At 49.0% G+C, this 24,061-nt stretch overlaps 7 protein-coding genes across 7 annotated transcripts; 4 read left to right on the forward strand and 3 right to left on the reverse strand.

The window, feature by feature from the left end:
• Nucleotides 1-2,628: 2,628 nt before the first annotated feature.
• Nucleotides 2,629-7,229, reverse strand: F4813DRAFT_356967 (uncharacterized protein). Its single transcript, XM_049243050.1, has one exon. It carries the CDS (start codon nt 6,535-6,537, stop codon nt 3,247-3,249), a length of 3,291 nt encoding a protein of 1,096 aa, XP_049100457.1. The 5' UTR covers nt 6,538-7,229; the 3' UTR covers nt 2,629-3,246.
• Nucleotides 7,026-9,484, reverse strand: F4813DRAFT_50784 (uncharacterized protein). The gene has a single exon (XM_049248579.1). The coding sequence runs from the start codon at nt 9,229-9,231 to the stop codon at nt 7,519-7,521; it is 1,713 nt and encodes a 570-aa protein (XP_049100458.1). The 5' UTR covers nt 9,232-9,484; the 3' UTR covers nt 7,026-7,518.
• A 1,780-nt stretch (nt 9,485-11,264) lies between these two features.
• Nucleotides 11,265-14,990, forward strand: F4813DRAFT_50860 (DUF221-domain-containing protein). Its single transcript, XM_049248580.1, has 5 exons — nt 11,265-11,793; nt 11,854-11,980; nt 12,052-13,286; nt 13,342-13,740; nt 13,794-14,990. Exons 1-5 carry the CDS (start codon nt 11,754-11,756, stop codon nt 14,588-14,590), a joined length of 2,598 nt encoding a protein of 865 aa, XP_049100459.1. The 5' UTR covers nt 11,265-11,753; the 3' UTR covers nt 14,591-14,990.
• Nucleotides 14,991-15,228: 238 nt separating this feature from the next.
• F4813DRAFT_356978 (phosphatidylinositol/phosphatidylglycerol transfer protein) lies at nt 15,229-16,385 on the forward strand. The gene is made up of 3 exons (XM_049243051.1): nt 15,229-15,593; nt 15,681-15,897; nt 15,956-16,385. Exons 1-3 carry the CDS (start codon nt 15,391-15,393, stop codon nt 16,073-16,075), a joined length of 540 nt encoding a protein of 179 aa, XP_049100460.1. The 5' UTR covers nt 15,229-15,390; the 3' UTR covers nt 16,076-16,385.
• F4813DRAFT_356982 (vacuolar ATP synthase) lies at nt 16,386-17,179 on the reverse strand. Its single transcript, XM_049243052.1, has 3 exons — nt 16,947-17,179; nt 16,850-16,885; nt 16,386-16,787 (listed from the first exon to the last, which is right to left on the reverse strand). The coding sequence occupies exons 1-3, from the start codon at nt 17,001-17,003 to the stop codon at nt 16,509-16,511; spliced, it is 372 nt and encodes a 123-aa protein (XP_049100461.1). The 5' UTR covers nt 17,004-17,179; the 3' UTR covers nt 16,386-16,508.
• A 234-nt stretch (nt 17,180-17,413) lies between these two features.
• F4813DRAFT_356985 (uncharacterized protein) lies at nt 17,414-19,346 on the forward strand. Its single transcript, XM_049243053.1, has 2 exons — nt 17,414-17,920; nt 17,991-19,346. Exons 1-2 carry the CDS (start codon nt 17,672-17,674, stop codon nt 19,161-19,163), a joined length of 1,422 nt encoding a protein of 473 aa, XP_049100462.1. The 5' UTR covers nt 17,414-17,671; the 3' UTR covers nt 19,164-19,346.
• Nucleotides 19,347-23,572, forward strand: F4813DRAFT_356986 (uncharacterized protein). The gene has a single exon (XM_049243054.1). The coding sequence runs from the start codon at nt 19,719-19,721 to the stop codon at nt 22,842-22,844; it is 3,126 nt and encodes a 1,041-aa protein (XP_049100463.1). The 5' UTR covers nt 19,347-19,718; the 3' UTR covers nt 22,845-23,572.
• The last annotated feature ends 489 nt before the right edge of the window (nt 23,573-24,061 follow it).

Raw genomic sequence — 24,061 nt, forward strand, 5'->3', positions numbered from 1 at the left:
GACTTAAACAATATAAGGTAAGCTTTATACATGCACTTAAACCCAAACCTGAAATTTAAGTATTTAAGTTAAAGGTGAGCTTTCCTTACCCAGCTGGGTCTCATCACCGAAAATCTATGACGCTTCGAAGCTGTCTCAGCTTAGGTGGCCTTCCTGTTTAGGATAGACTTGTCTACCGCTCCGCATGCAAATCCGGGATGCATCGTTTTGTTCCGATTTTAGGCCGGGAGGGCATTGATAACACGGCGTATGCAGTAAATGCGTACACGTGAAATAATTAAATATCGGAACTCCGATATTTATAATTCGATACAGATAAGCAATCTAGTTTAGGTTACTTCAAAGCCTGTTCTGTATAAAGAGATGGTAGCTCGCCAACCCCCTCAATTTGCTACTTTTAACACGTTTATCGTTTTGACAGAATAAGCCTAAAAGCATCTCATTCTAAAATTTCCTTCTCTTGTTGAAACTAGTACATACTATGTATTGTCAACCGGCAATCTATTATGACTTCGAAATCATAGATCCACTAAAACTTAAGCCGAGGTTCATATATCATTACGAGTAACCAAGCACAGAAACCCTCTATTGTCTCCTTGCCCAAGCGGGGTCAACGGTGACCTTACAAGGTTGAGATATTTAACCCTGGTGAATAAGGCTGGAAAGGCTTTTAGAAGCCGAGTTGCAGATAACTTACCAAGCGTCGACTTCCATTTACATTTACTCACAACGTAACTTTGTTCCCTAACGGGATAGAAGTTCGGATACCGATCCGTACACTTCAGCCGCATGCGTAGGTTGAATAGAGTCTCTAGCGGTGTATTCTTGCAGGGTAAATATCATAAGATATTAAGGCCTGATAAGGTGCTAAATTATCGGACTCCAGAAGATCCCGTCGGTCCCGGGTCAGGGGTTTATTCTTATTCTCCGACGTCATCGGCAGGCCACTGAAGGTGTACTATGTATTGTCAACCTTGAAGGCTAAATCCTATCGGGACGTGTCTCTATCTTCAGTTAATCTTAAAATCGATGCGCCTAGCCCTAGCGTAGACTCGAGCTCAAATAGGTTACAACTCGAACCAGTAAAAAGTTAGGGAGGTTGTTAGTGTGTAAGACGCCTCGAGAATCAACAGGTACGAACGGGGGATAATTGGTTAATTGAGGGTTATCCAATTCTTCGGAACCTCCGCAGATGTGCGTGGCCAGTGCTTAGCTCTACCCCTGAGATGATGATCGACGATGCCATGCTTCATATTCTACACCATTGTCAGCCCTCTGACTCCTACATACCTACCTAATAAGCGAGTGCCTAGGGCTTCGAGGCCTTGTCGAGTGAATACGCCATCATTACGATTAGGTATGCGTGTTGCTTAGCTATTGTAACTACCTAGGCATTGGGCTACATACCTAGGTACCTAAAGCTTGGCTATTCTACATGGGTTCTCTGCATAGGTTCTGCACATTTATATTAACCTGCCACGCCGGCACCGTTTTATGTCTAGAGCCACCTGAAGATCTTAATGAGCAAAAGACCATGAGAATGTCAATTAACCTACTTCATTTGTCGGCTTTTGCTACAGGCTCTCTGGAAAGACGCCTCCCACACGGCTGGCTGCGTTGACATACCCCGATGACATAAACAGACCAGATCGTTCGGTACGTAGCAGTATACTATCTTGTTAGGTACAACACCTATTTGATTAGGGATACAGGTATAGCGGCTTGGGTACGCGTATTTTGTAAGACTGTATTAGCGCTAAAACTACCGAGAAGCAATTTCGCTAAACGTCGACGTTGTGCGTAAGTGTTGAGCACCAGTGGCGGTTGTGGACATGTTAGTCAAGGAAAGCCAAGGCAAGAATGGTGGCTTAGAAAAGTACTCAAGAAATCTCGTAAGATTATACAAGTCCATATATACCACGATTACAAAATGCGCCACTGGTTGAAGTTTTGGGTGGAGTGTTACTCCTTTCCAAATACCTAAACATAAACATGACATTATCCTTCTATCATTGCTACATAGGCTAGCGGAAAACTTCACGCTGGGATTCTTTAATGTTAGATACACAGATACATCAGGAGATTCGCATAGGTACTGCAGGTTAGTTCCCCGTTTTCTGACATGATTGGATTACCGAAAAAGCATGACCGATCATGTTGGCTACCGGAGGCGTACGAACACAGACCTCTGTTGCTCGCCGTTTCGCCCTTTGCTACGGCAGTGCGGCCGTAGAACGACGGCGGATAGTGAAACCCGAATTCGCGTATATATTCCAGTCGCATGTCATTCATGTAAAACATAAAATCCGTCTTGATTTACTACCTTAGGTACGCCATGTACCTGTAATAGGGGTCGAGACACTCGTCTCAAATCGCTTAGGAAGACTCACCGACTGTCTTAAGAAGACTACTCTATGTATTGGTCTACCTATTTAGTAACACGTAGTATAGACGGTAAGAGGCCTCTCTAGCATAGTAAGATATCTACTATCTACCCATCGATACAACATGTCAGAAAGCCAACGACCTCATAGGTCAAATACGCCTGGGCAAGTTTTAAGGAGTCTCCAACTCGCAGTTTGGAGTCGAGGTTAATTTGGGTACCTAATCTAGGCAATTAATATATACATTCAACTTCATCCCTTATATTGCATGTTACTAAGACATGCATAGTACTTATTGAGACGAGGAAATGAGGCAGATAAACAGAAACTCGCTTCTTACGGTTACATATAAACGCACTCAGCCAGCCCCTTGCAAGGCAAATAGTTGTATGACCATTCCTCCGTAACATACAAGGCAGCGAGGGTATCACGAGCAACACCAACTACTTATCCTCCCATACCTTGGACAAAACCAGACATCACAATCACGTCAAGTTCTCTGTCAGCGCGAGTATAGCCAGAATACGATCAACTAAAACGGGTATTTTCTCCAGCAAACGAATTCCATTCGCGACAATACATCGTAATACACGTACGTAGACCTATCTCTACTGCCTTCCAGTCCCCGTACCCAGGGGGAATACCCGAGGTGTCCATTCCCGGCCCAGTAAAAACAAAATAACACACCGCGATTCCAACCCAACAACGCCTTTGCCAAACGATGGTCCGCCATGCCCTGGCGATTGATTGGTAACTCCGTTCGTTCCCGACTCCCGATCCCGAGGTTGCACGTATAGTAAGTAACTCAGGTAGGTACCTACATACAGTTTATACCAGGTGCTAGACACTAGACAACGCCATGTCACCGCGTAGGAGACACCGCGGGACTGTTCTCCTGGCTCTTATGTAGACTCTCGAGGCTTTCCACCATAGCTAGGACCCTTGTCCGCGGCCGCTCCAGCCGCACTGCCTGCGCGGAAAACACGTCGCCGTCCGGGTCCACCACCGGTGACCGCGATGGCTTCCTCTTCCGGGACTCGCTGCCCGGCTCCACGCCCAGCAGACGCACGCTCTCCTCCCGTAGCGACGTGGGCGTCGTGCGGTGTGTCGGGGTGATTGGCTGTCTGCGCCTGTCCGCAGCGCGCTTCCACTCGCTCTCTAGCTCGTCGCCCACTTCGCGCAGGATCTGCTTCTCGGCTTCCCTAGCTTCGGCTAGACGTGTATCGTCCTCGTTGGGGCTGGGGAGCGGAGTACCGAGATCCTGCTCTTCTATCGTAACAGGCGCGTTGCGACTTTCTGCTATGTCCTGCTCCCGAGTCACCTCCGGACTCACAGCCGTGACGTCCTTGCCGCTCTCCGCGTCCGGCTCGGCGTTGACCACGCGCAGGGGCTCCCTAGGCACCGTGAACATGACTTGCACGAGCCGTCTCTCGACGGCCTTTTCGATATCCCACTCCTCGTCGTCGTCTTCCGCTGCTGTGAGCTTCGGGTTGATCGCACTTGTTGTATCCCTACTTTTACCATTCTCGCTATACCTCTGCTCCATGCCCTCCCAATCCCATCTCCCGCTCTTCCTGCGCAGCAGCCCCCCAGCCGCGATCTCGCTGAAGCCGCTGCGCCGCATATCGTAATCGTTCGCATCCGCGAAGCTATCGTCGACAGGCCTCTCTCTGTCGGGTGTTTCGGATGGGCTGGGGCCGTTGAACACGCGGCGCAGGCTGCCGAGCCAGTTGCGCCGCGGCTTGTTCTTACTCGGGCTTCCCGGCGTCTCGTCGTCGTCCCGGGGTTTGCCCATTAGTAAAGCCGGCCCCTCGGCCTGGAGCGCTGCGAAACTGTTCTTGGCAGTGTTATAGCTGGGCGCCGAGCTCGAACTGCTGCTCCCCCCGCGCCCCTCGTCGCTTGTAGCCCCTAAGGCGGCGGCTGCAATGCCGAATCCGGTGCGGAGGGCTGAACGCACTGAGTCCGAGCGACTTACACCTGGGTTGCTGCGGTTGGACTCGGAGATGTTGCTTTCTGTTCCCAAGTCATCGGGGCCCCGTCTCGCTGGGGAGATCTGCCCGGAAGCTGCTGATATGCGCGCCGCGCTGCGGTTGTTTAGTAACGCATCCATGGCCTGGACATCGGTCATCCAGTCCTGGACCTCCGGGTCCGTAGTGAGATGGCGCTCTTCGGGGCTGGGCGTTATTGAGGCACGGTTGGAGGGCGGGAACGAAATCTGATTTTCTTGCGTCGGCGTGAGGAACGGGTTGGAGTCATGTTTACCGTCGGTATTCATGTCTCGCACGGGGCTAACGGGCTCTCTTGTAATGTCGCCGTCGTGAAGCGAGCCGTCTTCATCTGCTTCAATAATGGGGTGGATCCTATTCGATGGCGGATCATACGTGTTTCGGCGAGACAGCGGCTTCCTTGTTACCTGCGCTGGAGGCATGCCGCCGTACCACGATTGTTGGCCGTTGTCCAAGCTGGCACGAGCTGTCTGCAGGCTCTGGTAACCGAGCGAGCGATTTCCCCGTAGATACGGATCCGGGCCACCTGTATACCAAAGTCCACCAGGGTGATCTTGTTCCATCATTTCGTCGTCGGGGGGTAGGAATCGAGAGGTGTCCTGAGCGAGTGCGCGGATTGCGGAGTCCCGGATCGTACGCCTGTGGCGTTTTCGGCGGCGGTATAAGAGGAATAATAGGATGGCAATGATAATAGCTACGCAGCCCAGGCCGATGCCCAGTCCAATTCCTAAGCGTGTACCAACATCGCTATCACCACTACTCGAGTCGCCGCCCGGGTCCGTCCTAGCGAATTCAGGGTTTGTATATTCGCTAGACCAGGTCATTGATGTGAGGTTGAGGAACATCGGCATGCTGTCACCGCTAGAAGCTTGTCTCTTAGTTGTGGTCCCAGGTGATGATATGTTATAGCCTCCGTAGACCATCATGATGTTTCCAGGCAGCAGTGCAGCACCATGTCCATATAACCCCGGTCCTGGTGGTTGAACGTCTGGAATAGACCACTCCCACTCCCCGTTCCCACCGTAGCTAGCTCCGATGTTGAGAATAGCCAGTTGTGGTGTAGCAGCTTGGGTTAAGTCACCAACCCAACCGCCAAGAATGATTAAAGAAGTCCCGTCTTCATTTAGTACTGCCGTGTGGCCAGATCGACTGTCTATTTTGTCTATATCGCTGCTTTTGACTGCAAGTTCGGTGTTGGCGGAACTCGAACTCCCTACGCTAATGCTAGAAATGAAACTCCAGCTTTCCTCCGGTAAACTCCATATCGCGACGGTGCTCATATTGATAAATGCGTTCTCGGTATGACCACCTAATAGCACGTAGTTGATTTGTTGGGTGATTATGCCTGATCGATTTGAGATGGAAGGGGATAAACCGGTGAATGTGAACCCAGCCTCGGGCACTGGAGGACCATTGTTAGAGACTGGGCCGATCTCAAATTTCCCGGAACCAGTTGCAGGTGGCGCAATCTTAATCATCTGATTCGAATAGGCGGCCTTTTCTTGTGGTGTACTTCCGTTAACGGTCTCGTCTGGACACATTCCTCCATAAACATAAGTGCTGGCCTGTGATAGCACAGGCGCCAGAGTGTTTGAAAAGCTAAAGCCAGTGCCTAAGAAGCTTGGTCCTACTTGGACATTATCTGCCTCGGTCGCTAGCGTAGTGCTCGCTTTGATCCAAGTCGACGACGCATCGTCGTTAGGAGACGGGTTGAACGTCCAGATTTCGGAACTTGCTGGCGATGAGCAGTCGCCGGCGTAGACGATGAGTGATCCATTGTCCGCAAGCGACGGTATGAATGACGTGTTCTTCGTATCAAGGAAGGGCACATTTGACGACAAGGTTTGGAACGGCAACGATGAAGCTCGGAGGTTTCCGGAAAAGTTGAGCGCTAATAGGTTGACCCAATCTGCTTGCGGCGAAAATATGTATGCCACGTTGATAGTCGCATTGTCTTGGGCTGGCGCGGGCCTCGACTCTGGAATGAAGATACTCGTGGGGATATACGGCAATGTCTGAGCTACACCAAGTGTCGTGAACCGCGCCCATGCCGTGACGAGTATCAGATACCGGATACCTGCCGTCACCCGCGACGCTTTTAATGTATCGCCAGCAAACATCGATGTCGCCCCCAAGGAATAATTCATCGCTATACCTAGCTCAACCCTGTGGGAAGCATTGTCTACCTGGCTTGATCCAATCGCATCCAGAAACCCGCGAGTAACAAGTTGAAAAGATGTAAGTCGAAAACTATAACGCGAACCCCACAACCCCGGTTCTCAATTCATGACCTATAGGTGAGAGACTAGGTAGGTTTCACGATCAAGACAGCTAGGCGGGGATGAGTTATGAGTTGTCTCAAGCAGCAGGGTTAGGCGAAGAGCACGGAGCAAGGTAGGGTCTTGTTATTTGGCCTGGCGTATAAGATAGATGCCCCAGGTTATGGATTATGGCGGGGGATATATTGGCACCACACCTTGTAAGCTTATCATACAAACAAAGTACTGGCGTTGTTTGGGGGCCAAACAATATAAAACAAACTGGCGGGAGATGGCGTCGTTGTTACAAGAGATGAGAGGAATATCTCGAACAAGTCAAACAACTATAGGTACATACATAGGATCGATATGACTCTATAACAGGTTTTCCTATCGCCTTTTTTCTCTAATTTTCCGACTCTTCTTGGCCAACTACGTATCTCAGGGCAGTTCTTGTTTGGAGGGGTTGAAAATTGGTTGGCAGGGCAACGTCCCTAAAAAAAAACAATATGACGGGAACTTCCGTGAAGTCTCAAAGACACAGCCATCACTTGACGAAGCTTGACTCTTGGGAGATCAGGAGGACGCGTAATTCACAAATCAATACTAGGTACACCAATACTTACGAGGTGTTACCACAATAAAACTATTGGTCGAACTCATACTCAAGTTATATTACATAGTTAGGTACATTAGGTACCTCTTATTAGTGAGAGTGATGGAATGAAGTCCATTTAATATTATCTCTCTTCTAACCCGAGGAAAAGGTGCCCTAATCTCAAATCGATCTTAGACTTAACAACCGGAAATGTCGTGACTGAATGTTCGCAATCTATCCCTCCATCCCGTAGAGCTGGTTCGGATCCGGGATCAGCTGCACAGGGCAATCTGTTCCATCCAGCCAAACTCTTCACGGCTTATCTGCCCGTCCTGGGCAAGCTGCTCCAGTACACTTCTGACCCGCTCGACCCCTGCCTTCGCGTTACTCATCACCGTCGTGCGTTCTTCGTACTGCTCGAGCAGAGAGTGGGCTATAAGGTAGCCGTTGTCGGTTTCGGTAACCCCTGTGGGAATTTTGACCTGCGCCTGTTGTCGTCCCCGTTTGTACGCGGCTAACTCCGCCTTCAGGTTGTTGCGTTCTGCGGCGCCCTCTTCGAACTTGGCTCGGAGGGCGTCTCTTTCCTTCTCGATCGCTGCTATCCTCTCCGACGTCTTGACCGAGTCCTCGCCTTGAGCCTCCTCGTAGATCCTGTTGAGATGGTTCAGCCTCCCTATTTGATCTTCTTGTATCTTAGTGGCGCTTTCGAGATCGGCTTTGTTAACGGTTAGACGGTTGACCTCAATCCCCAGCTCTTTGATCTTCTTTTCCATGTCCCTGTGCCTCTTATCCCAGGCCGAAGTCCGGTCTGGGTTTGACGGTGCTGGGATTGTAACTACCGTCGGCCGATTTTCTATCTCTTTGGTGTACGACGTGTTGGGGCGGTCCGAGAAAGCCGGGAGGACGAATATGGGACCGCGGCCGCTACCTCTTAATCTGTAAAATCTAGTCTCGAGGTCGACGTGGGCGATACCTCGGAGGTAGTCCTCTCCCTCGTCGTTTCGATCCCGTAGTGCTTCTCCAACCACGTTCCGACGAGACCACTGACGATCTCGTGAAACGCCCTTTGCTTCGCTCTTGTCGAGCATCTGATGGATAAAAGTAAAAACATCCTCTCCGGCGTTGGCCAATATCCAGCGATCTTGCGGGAACACGATCTCTCTCCCAGACCGTCCGTCTGGGCCTTGTACGCTCAAGTGTTGCGCCGGAACGATAGCCTCGCTCGCAAGAAGATCCATTGCATTGGCGTAAGCAATCTCAAGTTCGTGCATGCGGCACATGAGTTGTTGGGTGTGCAAGAGCCACTGCCCGACCAAGGTTGATTTTACGTCCTCTAGCTCTGGGTGAGGGGTTACTTCGTCTTTATCAGTAGGAAGGATTCCGAGTATCCCACCCATGGCCGAGTACTCGTGGTCGAGTCTCTCGAGACACTCGTTGGCGTGCATGAGCAACGTCATGTGAGTTTGAAAGGGACGAACCAGCTGGGTAATATCATCTTCGACCATTTTGAGATCAGTCTCGGTCAGGGGGCAATGGAATATCACGCCTTCCTCATCGCTATTCTGCTTCACTAAGTTGACTAAACTATTCAGTGGCATTCGGTGGGCCTTGTCGATGTTATCATACGGAATCTGCAAGTTGTTCAGCCAGTCATACGCTTGGTGTCTTGGAAACGTGTCCCGTTGTATCTTCCGTCCCTGTTCATCTTGCTGAGGAAGATTTTCGTTGTCGACCTCAGCTCCTATAGTAGTCGGTGCAATGGTCGATATCAAGTAAGTTAGAGACTGGGCGTGCTGCTTTAGAGCTTCTAGAGTTGGTGGCCGGCCAGGGGTAGACAAGTAACTGCAATTGACATGGTCGAGCATTTTGGGATTCGACGAAGGGTTTTCATGGTAGTGGTTAGAATAATATGGCTTTGACCAGTGAGTGGCCCGAATGTAGCCATCCATGCCATCGTACACATCTTGCACTTGCCCGTCGGTCATCTTGAAAGCAATCTCACTCGACGCACGTCTTGGCTAGTACGAATAAGGTGACAACACTTCTTGTGGGAACAAGATAGATATTTCTTAGGAAGGAAAGCGAGAGTAAACAGGAAGAAAGAACTGGTCAGCATGGGAACTATTCTTGATGAATCATTAAAAGAGTGAAAGAAATATCTTTTGACACCGGAATGGCAAGACAATCCATTGAGCTGCACAGCATTCCAGTGCCATTTTAGTGCCATAAAAACTCGGCGAACAATGAAAACGGCATAATAGATTCCTGTAATAAGCATATTCGAAAGCAATTGCTTCAGGATACCTAATAAGAACGTCTATAGATGCATGTACCCATCGATTCCGATGAAAAGACTGAGAGGAGACCTCTAGGGTTAGCGAACGAATCTACTTATCTCACTGAATCCTACATATTTCGAGAAAAAGAGGCTATTAACCTAGTTACTTGCAGCTTCAAGAAGACTAATAGACACCTAATAGACACCTAATAGACACCTGGTGAAGAAGCTCTAGGAACCAACTTCTTTATCCGGATTCGGCTGCCTCTGGGAAAGTGGACACACGTATGGAATGAATGAATCCTAGACCCGGCGTGCGTAGAAACTATATCATCGCCGTACAAGATATGGCGGTCTCACTCCTTGACCACAAAATACGTTTCCAATATTCACCGTACTTCTAGAAGTCGAAGTCAGTGTCGCGTTGGAATGAGACAGACCTGTTGCAGAAAGGCTTAACTGCGTGCACCATCTCGCCACTAGTTGCAATTCCGGCTCTATCCCAAGCATCGCTTCGCTGTGTAAGTAAGTATACCCGATTGGGGTATATAGAGAAGAGCTGAAATAATCTATTGCATGAGTCGTGCAATTTCAAACAGTGATGTCGTGCACGAGTCTCTTCATTATCGGTGGCTTGGGCTAGAATTAGTAGAACTAGTAGTGGTACTTGGTACCATCACATATTTTGGGCTAAGACAAGAAAATAATTACAACCAACGATGTTCGTCGGAGGCCTGGCGTCGAATTCTAGCGTCTTAGCTCGTACTACCTATGTACGCTACCCTGTGATATGTAAAAGACTTACTTAGTACACGCGTGTAAGCGTGCAGGCACTATGATATGTACCTTACGCAAGCGGGTTTATGCGGCCCCATATATCATCCAATATCTTCGCTAGGAATGGAATAGCACGCGAGTGCTGGCTAGCTGCTTAGCCGCCGTGTTCATTACTATGTACATAGTAGTTGATGACGGACCTATAATAGTCTTAGTTTAATATATCGATAGTCTGATGTCATTGATGAATTGAGCGAACTAATATAATAGGTAATAAACAGAAGCAACCGTGACGATAAAGCTTTGCTGTAATGCAGTGCACCTACGTGTACCTAACGTATCTAAGTAAGGTCTTGGAAGTTGGAGCGTTGTGTTTTGCTGTTTTCGTCTTGCTTTAAACCTGCTTCTGTCCTGTTGTCCTGCACTATACGAAGCGCCAATCCTAAAACTTGCAACACTGCGACACTGCGACATTGTGACAGAGCAATAAAGCGAGCGACCTATGAATTATGTTCTAAAAAAGATAAGGGTATACCCATCTTCATTGGAACCTCCTGAAGGCATTGTGCATTCATTAATTGTTTTGTATATTCCTCTTGCTATCTATAGAATTCTTTATATATTCGAAACCGATTTCCAAACATTAATCAACTGCCCAAAGTTTATCGGGAGGATCCCGTAGATGTAGAGGGACGCGATTACCTAACATTACCTAACATTACCTACCATTCTACCTAAAGGTTAGTGCATCTAAAAAGAAATTGGAAGGTTCCAAGGTTGAGCTAGGTTGAGCTAACCAGGGATCAGCTCGACAAGGGGTCCTCGAGTATCACCATCCTGCCGTCATAGGTAACTTCCCCACCCTTGCAAAAACAGCCATCCTATCATCCTGCCATCCCAGTTCCCCGTCCAAGCTTGTGAAGATCTGGCGGCAAGGATTGTCTCTAAATCCTGAAATTTTCTAATAACTCTCACACAAAGTCTAGACTTTTTGTAGTTGAGGCTCGCACTCATGTCAAATACCGGTCATACAAACCATAGGATGCATTTACCAATTCACACACTCCTTTTCTCTTCGTTGCGTACTAGTACTATATCGCTTTTCCTTGGATAGGGAGTGATATTCACGATATATATCCCAGATCTACGGAACGACGATCGCTAACGATTTTCTGGGGCTAATAGTTTCCTCTTTAGCTCAGGTTACACGTACATAGCCGCCTACGTCTTCTGTAGTCTGCCTTTGTTGTTCCCCTTATCTACCTATACACCGCCAGTGGCTGTTGAAAGAAAAGAAAAATACACTCGGCGCGGCCAATTGGAATTGGAATACTATAATTTTGAGCTCTCTTCCGATACTGCTCGAGGCTCAATCAACATCCATTTCCTCGGCCTGTCATAATTACTACGCCTCCTATTTCCTATTGAGCGGAGGCATTATCAACAAAAAGGATGAGCGACCCAAATGACACCCCGCCGGCGTCGGCTGCCTGTAAGATATCAAGACAAAAAGTATCAAGGCTAGGTGAAAATTACTAATGTATTGGAATAGCTCTTTACCTCACTCTCGCGCCTGTTGCTTTGACTGCTGGCGTCTATTTCTCCATATTCCTGTGTCTACGAAAGAGCCAAAGGCGATACTATGCTCCTCGAACCTATCTAGGAAGCCTTCGTCCGAGGTAAGCTGGGAGCTTCGTCGCAAATCCCCTGCTCCGTGATTGAATTTACATGCTCACTCTTTATAACTTAGTGAACGATCACCAGCTCTCTCCAATGGGTGGTTTAATTGGATTGGCGAATTTTGGAAAATTCCTGACATCCATGCACTACAGCATCAATCCTTAGATGCTTATCTCTTCCTCCGATTCTTGCGCATTCTAGTCACCATCTGCTTCGCGGGATGCTGTATACTATGGCCGGTGCTCTTCCCTGTGAACGCTACGGGGAGCAATCATAGTGCTTTGCAGGTAGATATGCTCTCTTACGCTCGCGTTGATAAGGACACGCAGTCGAGCCGCTACTATGCCCACACCTTCATGGCCTGGATCTTTTACGGATTTGTAATGTACATGATCCTACGCGAATCCATATTCTACGTCAACCTGCGACAGGCATTTTTGCTTTCGCCTTTTTATGCCAACCGCATCTCATCGCGAACTGTGCTCTTTGTTTCTGTCCCCGACCGATATCTGGATGAGGCGAGATTACGCAAAATCTACGGCGACTCAGTCAAACATGTTTGGATTACGGGCGATACGGAGAAGCTGGACGATCTTGTTAAGGAACGCGACAAGGTTGCTATGAAACTGGAGAAGGCGGAGGTAAAGCTGCTAAAGCTTGCCAATGCCCAACGCATCAAGTCGGATAAAAAGGATGGTTCTAACGACGAGAAAGCTGAAGCACCTCTGGACGCGGAGTCGGGTAGCTTAGCTGCTCGTTGGGTTCCCGAGAAGAAACGGCCCACCCACCGACTTGGACTCCTTGGACTCGTAGGCAAAAAGGTCGACACTATTAACTGGTGCCGGACTGAGCTGGGACGCATCATCCCCACTGTTGAGGCTGCGCAGGGAGAATACCGCTCTGGAAAATGCAAAAAGATTCCCAGTGTCTTCATCGAGTTCCACCGCCAGGCAGACGCCGAATCAGCCTACCAAGTTTTGTCACATCACCAGGCCTTACAGATGTCGCCCAAATATATCGGTATCACGCCTGGCGAAATTGTCTGGAGTGCGCTTAAGGTTTCATGGTGGCAGAGGATTATCCGAAGATTCGCAGTACTTGGTTTCATCACTGCACTCATCGTCTTCTGGGCGGTTCCGGTCGCTGTAGTCGGTGCAATCTCGAATATCAACTATCTTGCTAACCAGGTCTTCTTCCTTAAATGGCTCCTATCGATCCCCGCGGTCGTTCTGGGACTCATTCAGGGGTTGCTACCCAGTGTTGCGTTATCTATCCTCATGTCACTTGTACCTGTGATCATGAGATGTAAGTTGAAATCTTCTACTATATATCATCCAATACATCTAACATTTGGATATAGTATGTGCCAAGCTCTCAGGAGAGCCTTCCCTATCGCGAGTCGAGTTGTTCACTCAGAATGCGTACTTCTTTTTCCAGCTTATTCAAGGTTTCTTGGTAGTAACGATCGCATCATCGGCAACAGTTGTCGCAGCACAAATATCCCAAAACCCTGGTTCGATTACAAGTGTTCTAGCGGAGAACCTTCCTAAAGCCTCTAATTTTTACATTTCGTACTTCATCGTACAGGGTCTAGGCGTCGCTTCAAGCATACTCTCTCAGGTTACTGGATTCGTAATTTTCACGATCATGTATAAATACCTAACAGGGACGCCACGTGCTCTCTATAAGAAATGGGCAAACCTCAGCGCCATATCTTGGGGCAGCGTGTTGCCGGTATATACCAATATCGCCGTGATTAGTAAGTTCTTCAACGGACCTGGCTTTGGAAATTCATATAACTAATAATACTAGGTATTACGTACGCTGCTATTGCCCCATTGGTGCTTGGTTTTGCTACCGTCGGTCTCTCGCTATTCTACCTCGCATGGCGTTACAATGTTTTCTTTGTTACGGACACCAGTATCGACACTCGGGGCTTAATATATCCTCGAGCATTAAAACAGCTTTTCTCTGGCATCTATATTGCTGAGTTGTGTATGATTGGAATTTTTGCTACTTCGGTAGCCATCGGTCCCTTGATTCTCATGATAGCGTTCCTCATTTTCACCATTCTATTCCATGTCACTATCAACAACGCCATCGACCCTCTACTTTATAATCTCCCTCGGACTCTCGGAGCTGAAGAGGAATCAAAGTCCCTACATGCAGAGAGTTCTACTCGAAACACTAGCCATTCTACTGCCCAGAACGGCGAACAGGACGGTATCTCGGATGCCAAGAAGATATCCTCTGATGACACTGCCGTTGAGGGGAAGAGGCCAGGGTTCTTGGCCAAGTTCCTGAAGCCGTGGCAGTACTGTGATTATGAAACGATGTGCAAGCTTGTGCCTTACGACCAGGTAGACATAAGCAACATGTACACAGACGAGGTTGAACGTGACGCCTACTACCCACCTTCGGTCAGCAGCCCAACTCCGCTACTTTGGATCCCCGAGGACCCAATGGGTATCTCGAAGCAAGAGATCCGGGATACTAGCAAGGTGATCCCAATCACAGATGAGGGATGTATATTAAGCGACAAGAACAAACTAGAATGGGATACGGAGGCCGCGCGACCACCTGTTTGGGAGGAAAAGATCTATTACTAAGCCTAATGCCTGGGGTTTAAGCCTCGTGGCATAATACACAGGCTCACTGGAGAATCACTATGATGGAGGTTTAGCCCTCATATTGCTTTCTCCGTGGTTGTTCCGAATTTGTCTTCAGTTTTGGTATACGATATCAAGTTTAGATCATCAGAATTAGGACTAGGATGAATGTTGTTTTAGGTTGTTATTGTTGAAGTCGATAACGATTAAGGATATGGCTTACAGGAGTACTGAAATGTCTATTATACCCTTCGGATGAAGTTTTGAGAGGGCAAGGTTAATTACTGATTATAATAATGAAGATGATGGCATTCCAATATAATGATCCTTTGTTGTGATAAATTCGTTGTCAGGTACATGTGTTATTACTACATAGATGTATTAAAGAAATGTCGGGCAAAAAAGAAAAAGCGCGCTCGTCTAGTCGGTACATCCCAACAACCTTGAAGCTCAGGTATGTACATTACATAACCAAGCCAATATTTCAGGTTGCTGATGAAAGAGAGCCAAGGCTATGGCAATTCAACCAATCAAAGCGTCGCATGGTCGTCTCATGACGTGCCCACCCCAACCTTCCGTAACATGTAGCATACCTAGACAGCATAGACCTCCTTAGCCTTTTTTAGCTCTATCGCAATCCACTGTTTGTCTCTTCCATACCTTCACCCGCTTTCTGTTGAGCAGTTAGTTATCTACAAAGTGCGACCCGAAACCATAAAACATAAAAATCTCTTCTTCGCTTTACTTACTTCAAGCAAGTCTTGTCGTTAATCCAAGAGTTTTATCACCCCCAATTCGCCATGAGATTCTCTACCGCCTGCGTGGCTGCCATGTCCGCTAGCCTGGCTTCGGCTGGAGGCTGGTTTGGCGGATCCAAAGAGGTCGTCATCAAGGACGTGCAGAAGGTCCCCGGTGACTCTCCGCTCGTATTCTGCGATTCGGACCACAGCAATGATATTATCAAGATTGAGAGCGTCGATTTGCTACCGAATCCTCCCGAGTCGTACGTTTTGTCTAGTTTGACGACGGAGAAGATGGATTGCTATGTTGGATAAAGACCTCTCTGCTAACTGATGAACAATGTGTATAGTGGTGCCGAGCTGGTTATCCACGCCACGGGAACCGTATTCGAGCGTATCGAGCAAGGCGCCTACGTCGACATTGTCGTCAAGTACGGTCTGATCCGTCTCCTTGCCACCAGGGCCGACTTATGCGAACAGATTGGGAATGTAGATCTCGAGTGCCCCATCGAGAAGGGTGTCCTATCTATCACCAAGTCTGTTGAAATTCCCAAGGAGGTTCCTCCGGTACGTCTGGTCAACATACAGCGAATGAATTGGGTGCCAGTATTAACCAAGGTTATAGGGAACTTACAACGTCTTCGCCGATGTCGCCACCGCTGAGGGCAAGCCCATCACCTGTCTTCAGGCTACGGTGAAGTTTGGCGGCAGCAAACAGGACACCATGGGTGATGGTGACCTTTAAATGGCTCCTTAACTATCGAGATGGAGCTGGTATTGCCGTATTATCATTTGAAAGCAGGTCCGGATCTACAATAGGATTGACGATCACGAATTACATGGCACTCTTTTGATGGACGGAAGGGCATGCTTTTTCCCACGTCTGGATTTTAATGGACTCGAGGACACCACAGTTTGATTTTGTTTCCGCAAATTTGTTTCAACGTTTCTTTGATACTGCATGGTAACGGAACGTAATCAGATGGTTTTAGCATTAGTTCGCGCATATGCAATGATACCCCCTGTGGGGGAATATTTGAGTCCTTGAATCACGGTCCTGGACCTTTGCTACTTGGATATCGTAAACCTATCATGCTTGAAAATGACGGCTATAATACAATCCCGCCCTTGTCCTATGTATGAACAGTGTATGTTGTGAGCCCCTTTCGAAACAGTAATTACTCTCCAAAAAGACGTCGCACCCTTCTTAGCACGCTGTCCTTCTCAGGGTCATACGGATGCTCTTTGCTAGGGATCTCGAGTATAGTAGGAAAGGCGGATGTGTAGGTATCGATTCGATATCTGATCTTGTCGGCGATATGCTGGTTAATCAATACGATACCGATGTCTTTCCGCTCTGTGGTAAATGACTCAAAGGCAGCCTCGATAGCTGATGTCTCTGTCTTGTTGTCGACAACTAGGAAGTTCTTCTGGGAGTCCGGAGGGTTCGTGACATGCTAATGAATGATACCTGTCAACAAATGCCCGACTTGGGGCAAATTAACGATAGAAATCTTACACCTATTCCTGCTAATAGCAAGCCTGTGACCGAGTCCTGGTCATTCCCATGATTAGTATTCTGGAATCCTTTTTGACTATACGAGGACTGTGCACACCTCGTCTCCAATGACAGCTAAGAACTGCCTGTCCTTGTAATCCGCATGGGACGCCATTGTTATGAGTCAATCAGAATTAGGCAGCGAAAACGTGGTCCAGTCGAAATAGTAGGCGCTTTAGTCAATAGGGACAGGCTGGTGAGGTTAAGAGAATATGATGTACAGGTAATAAGGCACAATTGCAACCTTGGAATGGAAGTTAGGTAGGTAGGTTAGGTACATAAGGTAGGTAGCCTAGAACATTGATGACCGCTAAAAAAGAGCTCTTACCGCCTAAGTTACGGCTGCAACACAGTCCCAACTGGCCCCCTACCCCGCCATTACTTAGGTAGGTAGGTACCTAACCCACCTATGTAGGTACCCAAGGTACCTAGGCACGTATCCGCCTAATCCAGCCAGTTGGCAGCTGCTATTTCATGGGCCTAGCAGGTAACTATGAGGTAAGCCTGTATGTAGCACCCTAGCAGATTTCGATTTCGATTTCGATTAATGGATCCGCGTCTTCGCACAATTTCCATCTACGCTCGCGACGTTCCATTGCCGTGTTTTCTTTCAGGTCAACAAGAATCACCCTGTCCCAAAACGAGACAACCCAGCAACAAAGGCACAAAGACAAATCACCGCTAGGTCGTGGCTTATTGTTGCAACTTCAATTAAACCACACATGTGAGCTTCGGAGGCATTCTGCAGTTGTTCCCCCTTTTCCAAGTCGACTACAGAACACGATGCCGCCGCGACTGGTGCGTCGGAGACCGCTCGCCGAGCGTGTCAAGGCGATGCTGAACCCTATGGATTTCCTACTGTGGCTATCCGAAGAGATCGAGACGCGCGACTGGAACTCCAAGCTTGTCGGCACTCAGATGGGCGTGGTTATGAACTTCGCTTTCCTGCTCGCCAGGGCCAATAGTGGTGGTTCTCACGCTGTAGATCCCGTGTTCGAGGATGGTTCAGTGTCTGGTTGGTTTACATTCTTCGTAAGTTCCTGGATCCATTAGTAGCTTCGAGCTAGGCTAGATTGCTAACCACGTTATGGCTGCATTGTAGGTCGGCACCATGATCTGGTCATTGGCTAGCTTTGCGGCCGTTAATGCGACCTACACCATGTACCGATCCCGTCACTACCGACTATTCGAAGCGGATGTGGAGAAGGAGCCCGAAACCCCTTCGGCGCATCGCGTCCGCGTCCAGTCCTCCCCCGTATCATCATCGCCTTTACGATTCTTGACGGGTATGATGGGCTCGGAGAGTGCCGAGTCGCGAGCGCATCCCGATCGAAGCCGAGACGTGTGGGAGGTGTCGGTTTGGGACCCGCTGCCGATTTGTCTGCAAATATTCTGTTTATTTAGTCCCGGCCACGTTTTGGTCTACACGATGTTTCTACCACTGGCCCCTTTGGATACGAGGCCGAGCATTACCGTTTTGAATTGCATCGTATTGCAGCTCATCCTGTCAGGACAGCTGCTCCTATTTCAGAACAGATTTACGCAGCAAAACAAGGACACGGCTATCATCCAAAAACAGGTTATGCACGAGTACGATACCAAGTTTGTCCGTCCCAATCTGTATCCTACTGTCAGGGATGCAGCAACACAAATATCGCAGAATGAGGATGGTGACGACCTCGACGAGGATATACAAGTTGGCACGCCTACTGTTCAGCTTCGACGAGGCTTCCGAACGCGACCGAACCCCAACTACGTCAAACATATTGATCCGGATCGTAACAATGGGTTTTCCAACAGCAGTTCAGGGCTATTCACTCCTCCTGTGTCAAAGAGATACACCGACAGTCTAGGAAGTGATATTAGGGGTCGCACTCCTCTAGCTACTGCCAAGCCTCCTCATCGGAGAGGCACATCAGGCCTCTCCACATCATTTAACCCAAATTCATCCCAATTGGGAACTTCTACGAACTATACCTCTGCTCTTTCCTCTTCTACCAACACCGGTAACCATGGAGGTGATGGAGGATATATGGGCGTATATACCCACCCACAATCACCCCTGAAGAAGGCCCCTAGTTTAGGCGAGCTTCAGTTTAGATCACCGCGTAATAACAGCGAGATGGCTCAGCTCGAGCAATACCAATCGGCGAGGGATCGTAGCATTAGTCCTATGAAGAATATTAGGAAAAGCACTGGGGCCACGAGCTCTCAGTCGGGTACTTGGGGACGAGCCCAACCATCATACGAGAGATATCCCTCCATGTGGCGATAGAAGGTCTGTGATATTTGAGGGTTATGCATCAACATTAGGGGCAGGCTGGGGGAGTATGGGATGGGCGTCTACTGTATTACACTGCTTACATTAAGGACTTTTTCTACATTCACCAGCATTTGTACGAATACGAACTGCATCTACAGAGAACTGAATAAAATAGCGGCAGCACTATTGTAATGGCCGTTGACGTATCCCCCTTTTCTGTCTCGGCACGTAACTGACCCCTTACACGTTTTTGCTAATGATTAACTTCCTTCAAGAACCTAAATGCCTCTGCTTTCTATACATGTACTGACCTCGGACGAGTACCGATATCCCTTATTCGTTAAACCTAAGCCGCACATTCCCCAACGTCTTGGTCCGATCCTTCCTAACTTTGATTTGTCTATTCACCTAAACGGTCCCTGGTAGTTGCGTGTCGGCATTGTCTGATCTCATAGGTGAGGGAAACATGAACGGTGTCTCTTTAGCTCCGTTTCACGTCTGTTCCCTCTCCTCTCAGACGGGTAACCACGATTCTCTCTGTCGTCCGGGTCTAGAAGGACCAGCAGAATGGCAACTTCAAGACGTGGCCGGTCTTCATCGTTATTTTCGTCATCATCGTCGCCACATAGCTTGAGCTCGGATTGGCTTTTCGTTTCTTCTCCCGCGAGCCAGAGTCAGAGCCAAACACCACCACCGATCCGGCAGCGTACGTCAAGAAAGATGAGCCCCGTGAGGTCGTCCGTTGCCAATGCCGAGCAGCCGTCGCCCCCAAAGAGGGCGTCCTCGCTCGCCGGCTTCTTCAGCAAGATCCTACCGAGTAACCGTCCAGAACAAGGAGGCACCCGCCGCACGGACTGGACGGGTGATAACGACAATGCGGTAGGGGCGAGCCGTAACGAGCTAACCGGTTGGAACCTTGCCAAAGACAAGTTCCCCGCACACCATACATCGGCAAGCGGGCCAGAAGAGCCCAGTCACCGCCGGGTCTGGAGCTGGAGCCCGCAAAAGGGAGACTCCAGGTTCGTTGAAAACTTACCGAGGGACCGATCCCGTGGGCGTGAACAAGTGCCGGAAGTTTTAGATCGTGAACCCCAGCCGCCTCGAAAGTCGGAGGCGCTGGCAAGGACCGAAGTACACGAACTACTCCAGTCCAAGGAAGAAACCAGGAGAAATCGACGGAGCCTAAAGGAGAGTGGGGATTGGTTAGGGGTGCAAGGTGCTGATCCATACTCGGGACAGTTCTCAATCCTTACACCTACGGATACTCTTAGCTCTGAGACGACCAGCACGTCGACGCGTACGAAGCTGGCCGGGTTGGCGCGGAAGAAGAAAGCCGCGAGGTTAGAGTACGAGCAGCTCAGGTTACTAGAAGAGCAAGAGAAGGATAAAGCTAGGCTAGACAGGGAGCAGGCGAAACTCAACAAAATCGAACGCGTCAAGGAAGAGCTTAGACGTCAGCACCAATTCGCTAAATGGAGTCAGCACAAACGCAACTGGTCTTCCGCCGCCGAGCCCAATCTCAGTCCGATTGCTCAGTCCCTAGACAGTGTGGCACTTGGAAGCAGTGAGACATCCAGTTTGCTGTTTTCGGAGCTGCACACTGACTCTTTCCTATCAGATCCCGAGGATATCACATCGGGTATTCCAAATTTCTCTCGCCCTAATCGTCCGCCAGTATCAAAGATTACTTTACCAGAACAAGCCGAACGGCTTAGTTACGATAGCGCACAACCTCAGGGGCGTAGGCGACTCAACCAATCTACCGACACTATTATTCATAACTCACCAGATGTTAATTTCGAACCTACATATCTCACGAGGCCAGCCACCCAGCCGTCAGGGATACATCTTGACGCTGAGCAGCCGGACATTGGGCGGACGAAGAGTGAAAGGCATTTTTTATGGAGGCGCCGACGGGGAACAGATCCGGGAAAATTAAGTACGGCCCACCAAGGGGGGATAGTGGTGTCCATGGTGGCCCAGAATCTGACGTCGAATTCGATCGAGCACATTCACAAGGATCACTTCGCCGACCTAACGATCCCGGATTATCGTCTCCATCTCCTATCACCAGAACCAGTAGACACGGCCGACAGCCAGTCGACGTTTTCAGAAGACTCACCGTTGACAACGCCCAATCCAAGCTCCTTGGGGATGAACAAAATGGGATTTTCCTCGACCGCGAATCTGGTATACTCACAGGGGAACGGGAGAAGCAGCCAAAGTACGAATACAGCTCCAGCGATTTCATCCTCTTCGAAGCTGAAAAACATAATGAGACGACCCTCGATCCGGCGCAAACTAGTTCCAAACCTATTGGCTACCGTTCACACCAAGGACACAGAGAAACACCGTATGTCACCTCCGACTTTCGACGAACTTCAAGATCGTACGGTCAACAATTTACCAGCAGACGCTTCACTGTGCCAGAGCCAACCTTCACAGCCGGGCCAGCAAGGGAGGACCAGCTTAGAAAAGGCAAACAGGATGCTACACCGTGCAGAAAACCACTTCAAGAGAGTCCGGAGAGAATCTGTGTCCACACCCACCACCACCATTACTGGCTGCGTTCCCGCTCAGCAGAGCCAACCCGATTACACGCAGCTAAAACGATGTGTCGAAGCCAGTCAGGTAGACGGCACGATAAACCTTATCAACAGCCCGACGACTCCGGCGTCCTTGCATCAGCACGATCCTTGCATGACGCCAGACCTAATACCGGAGGAACGTAGGACGTCTTCCCTTCCCACAACGCTACAGAACAGCTTGCTGAATCCCGAGCGCGCCCAAGAGATACCAGGGACCGATATTTCGTCAACTCGCCGTGTGACGCCAGAAAAGAAGCAGCCAACCAAAGTTTCCACACCGACGACTCCAAAGATTTGCCGTCTTGCCCAAAAGAATGGCGCAACGAATCAAAGGGATATATCGGAGGACAGAGATGCAGTCGAGAAGACAGAAACGACCAAGACAGAAAAGGCCGAGCATTCAGAGACCAAGAAGACAATCCGACAAGAACGAGTAGAGAGAGTCAACCGAGAGAGTCGGAGTCGCAGCGCAAGTATAACTCGAACGCCAACGATAATTTCGCGAGAAGTACATCAGTCCCTGTCACACGAGGGACCAAAGGAGAGTATAGTAGAAGAGGCGGCACGAATTGCCATGTTGCGTTCAAGGGCCAAGGAAATAGTGAGAAGCAGGTCAGGCGATCGCAAAGTAAGCCGCAACCAGAGCCGAACACCCAGTCCGGTGAGAAAGCAAGTCTCCAACAGCAAAACGACGGAGCCAAAGCGGTCGCTTCAAAAACGGCCGAGGAAGAAACGCCACGGCGAAGAAGGCGCAGGCACCGGGCTTCCTTCCAAGCCTGAACATATCGAGGTGGATAATAACATTAATAAAGAACAGAATAAGAAAGGGGCTACAAAAGGATTTGCTGGTAAACGCGATGCATCCGTAACGGCAGTACAGTTCTGCAAGACGGTCTACATAGTAGTCCTAGGTCTAGCATGTACCTGGTGGGCCATAGTGCGGCCGGCTTTCAATCCGCAAAGCGATCTGTGGAGGAGGAGGCACAGGAAGGAGAGCACGTGGAGAGATATGGCCGTTTTCACGTCGGCGGGATTATTCTGCCTGGCCGGCGCATTGTGCGGTTGGTATGTGTCAAGGCTGTTCCGGTGGTTTTTGGAGCAATGACGCCTCAAAGGTCACTGCGGTACTTTGTACAATGGGCTGATATTTCTGTACGGGTTGTATGTTTGGAGTATGGGACTATTTCTGATCGATGGTTGCCGATATAGGGATATGGCGTCGCTCTCTGAGAAACGAGACCCTCGAGAACGGGCCAGTAGTCCACTGCGGTATTCGGACATAGGTATGGGGCAGTAGGTTCAATGGTCTAGACGGTTGAGGCTCCGACCAGTGCCGATGGTCCCGACGGAAGCAAAAATTGGAGCTTAAGAGGCTCGACGGCAAACATCGGATGGTCACCGGTCCGCCGAATCGGGGCTTCTCACGTAGACGATGCGTGCTACGTAGCAGTAGGTACTTAATATGCATTAGCCAAAGGTGCGGTGTATATATACCGCATTCATTAGAAGTAGTTTTATGGAAAATCAGCAATAGCTTTGCCTCCCGATTTCGCTATTTTTGGGGGGTTCTTAAAAGACTCGCACGAGACTTATCCGAAGTCTGGAAGGGAGATGCAGGCCCGTGTGGTTCGGATAGTGCAGGTATTCTGCGGTGTAGGAATGTGTTCTACTATGTATGTATGTAGGTAGGTATAATGGCCCATGGGTAACCTTACATGTACCACTGTACCCTTACCATCTCACAGAAAGAGCGGAGCGTGGGTGATCTACCAGGGATCTTGTACCACCTACCTACGAAGATAGATTTTACTAGGGCAATTTCATTGGACTAGCTAAAGACCTAGAGCTACCGAAGTGACATCATAAGTATCTCACCTCTCATTTTCCGAGTGGAGGCAATTGGGGAATTTTGCTGTGAGTATCCGAATCGTGTTGCCCATAAATCTTGATTGATTAAGTCTTTGCCGCCCTTGCCTCGAGAATATATTGTTTTCCCTTTTTTCTGTAGTGAATACGAGAGGACTTTGCATTGATAGAGAATTGGAGAGTTACATATATGCCGCCCGGTAAGAAAGTGATTTTGGGTCCGATATGGGTATCTGTCTGCATGCAATTATCAGCGTACTCTTGCAGTTTACTCGCACCAAAGGCCCCTCACGTGGGGTAGCGGGGTTGTTTCTAGACATGGCATTTGGGCTGGCATCTCGCAACTGCCCTCGCACCAGCCAATCACAGTTCTACAGATTCAAATCGCATCCTTACCGGTACATACCTCATATGTACCCCGCTACCGGAGAACAGGGTCCTCCTTCCGATGTTCGG

The sequence above is a fragment of the Daldinia decipiens genome (genome assembly GCF_022478715.1).
Source record: "Daldinia decipiens strain CBS 113046 unplaced genomic scaffold F4813scaffold_13, whole genome shotgun sequence".
In the NCBI taxonomy this organism is placed as follows: Eukaryota; Fungi; Ascomycota; class Sordariomycetes; order Xylariales; family Hypoxylaceae; genus Daldinia; species Daldinia decipiens.

Bases quoted from the DNA above. Each gene is read 5' to 3' on its own strand.
- F4813DRAFT_356967 (XM_049243050.1), bottom strand. From the start codon at position 6,537: ATGAATTATTCCTTGGGGGCGACATCGATGTTTGCTGGCGATACATTA.
- F4813DRAFT_50784 (XM_049248579.1), bottom strand. From the start codon at position 9,231: ATGACCGACGGGCAAGTGCAAGATGTGTACGATGGCATGGATGGCTAC.
- F4813DRAFT_50860 (XM_049248580.1), top strand. From the start codon at position 11,754: ATGAGCGACCCAAATGACACCCCGCCGGCGTCGGCTGCCT. The intron at 11,981-12,051 runs GTAAGCTGGGAG...TTTATAACTTAG, and splicing joins CTAGGAAGCCTTCGTCCGAG to TGAACGATCACCAGCTCTCT. The intron at 13,741-13,793 runs GTAAGTTCTTCA...TAATAATACTAG, and splicing joins TACCAATATCGCCGTGATTA to GTATTACGTACGCTGCTATT.
- F4813DRAFT_356978 (XM_049243051.1), top strand. From the start codon at position 15,391: ATGAGATTCTCTACCGCCTGCGTGGCTGCCATGTCCGCTAGCCTGGCT. The intron at 15,594-15,680 runs GTACGTTTTGTC...CAATGTGTATAG, and splicing joins CTACCGAATCCTCCCGAGTC to TGGTGCCGAGCTGGTTATCC. The intron at 15,898-15,955 runs GTACGTCTGGTC...CCAAGGTTATAG, and splicing joins TTCCCAAGGAGGTTCCTCCG to GGAACTTACAACGTCTTCGC.
- F4813DRAFT_356982 (XM_049243052.1), bottom strand. From the start codon at position 17,003: ATGGCGTCCCATGCGGATTACAAGGACAGGCAGTTCTTAGCTGTCATT. The intron at 16,886-16,946 runs GTGTGCACAGTC...GGGAATGACCAG, and splicing joins TAGCTGTCATTGGAGACGAG to GACTCGGTCACAGGCTTGCT. The intron at 16,788-16,849 runs GTAAGATTTCTA...ATCATTCATTAG, and splicing joins TGCTATTAGCAGGAATAGGT to CATGTCACGAACCCTCCGGA.
- F4813DRAFT_356985 (XM_049243053.1), top strand. From the start codon at position 17,672: ATGCCGCCGCGACTGGTGCGTCGGAGACCGCTCGCCGAGCGTGTCAAG. The intron at 17,921-17,990 runs GTAAGTTCCTGG...GCTGCATTGTAG, and splicing joins CTGGTTGGTTTACATTCTTC to GTCGGCACCATGATCTGGTC.
- F4813DRAFT_356986 (XM_049243054.1), top strand. From the start codon at position 19,719: ATGGCAACTTCAAGACGTGGCCGGTCTTCATCGTTATTTTCGTCATCA.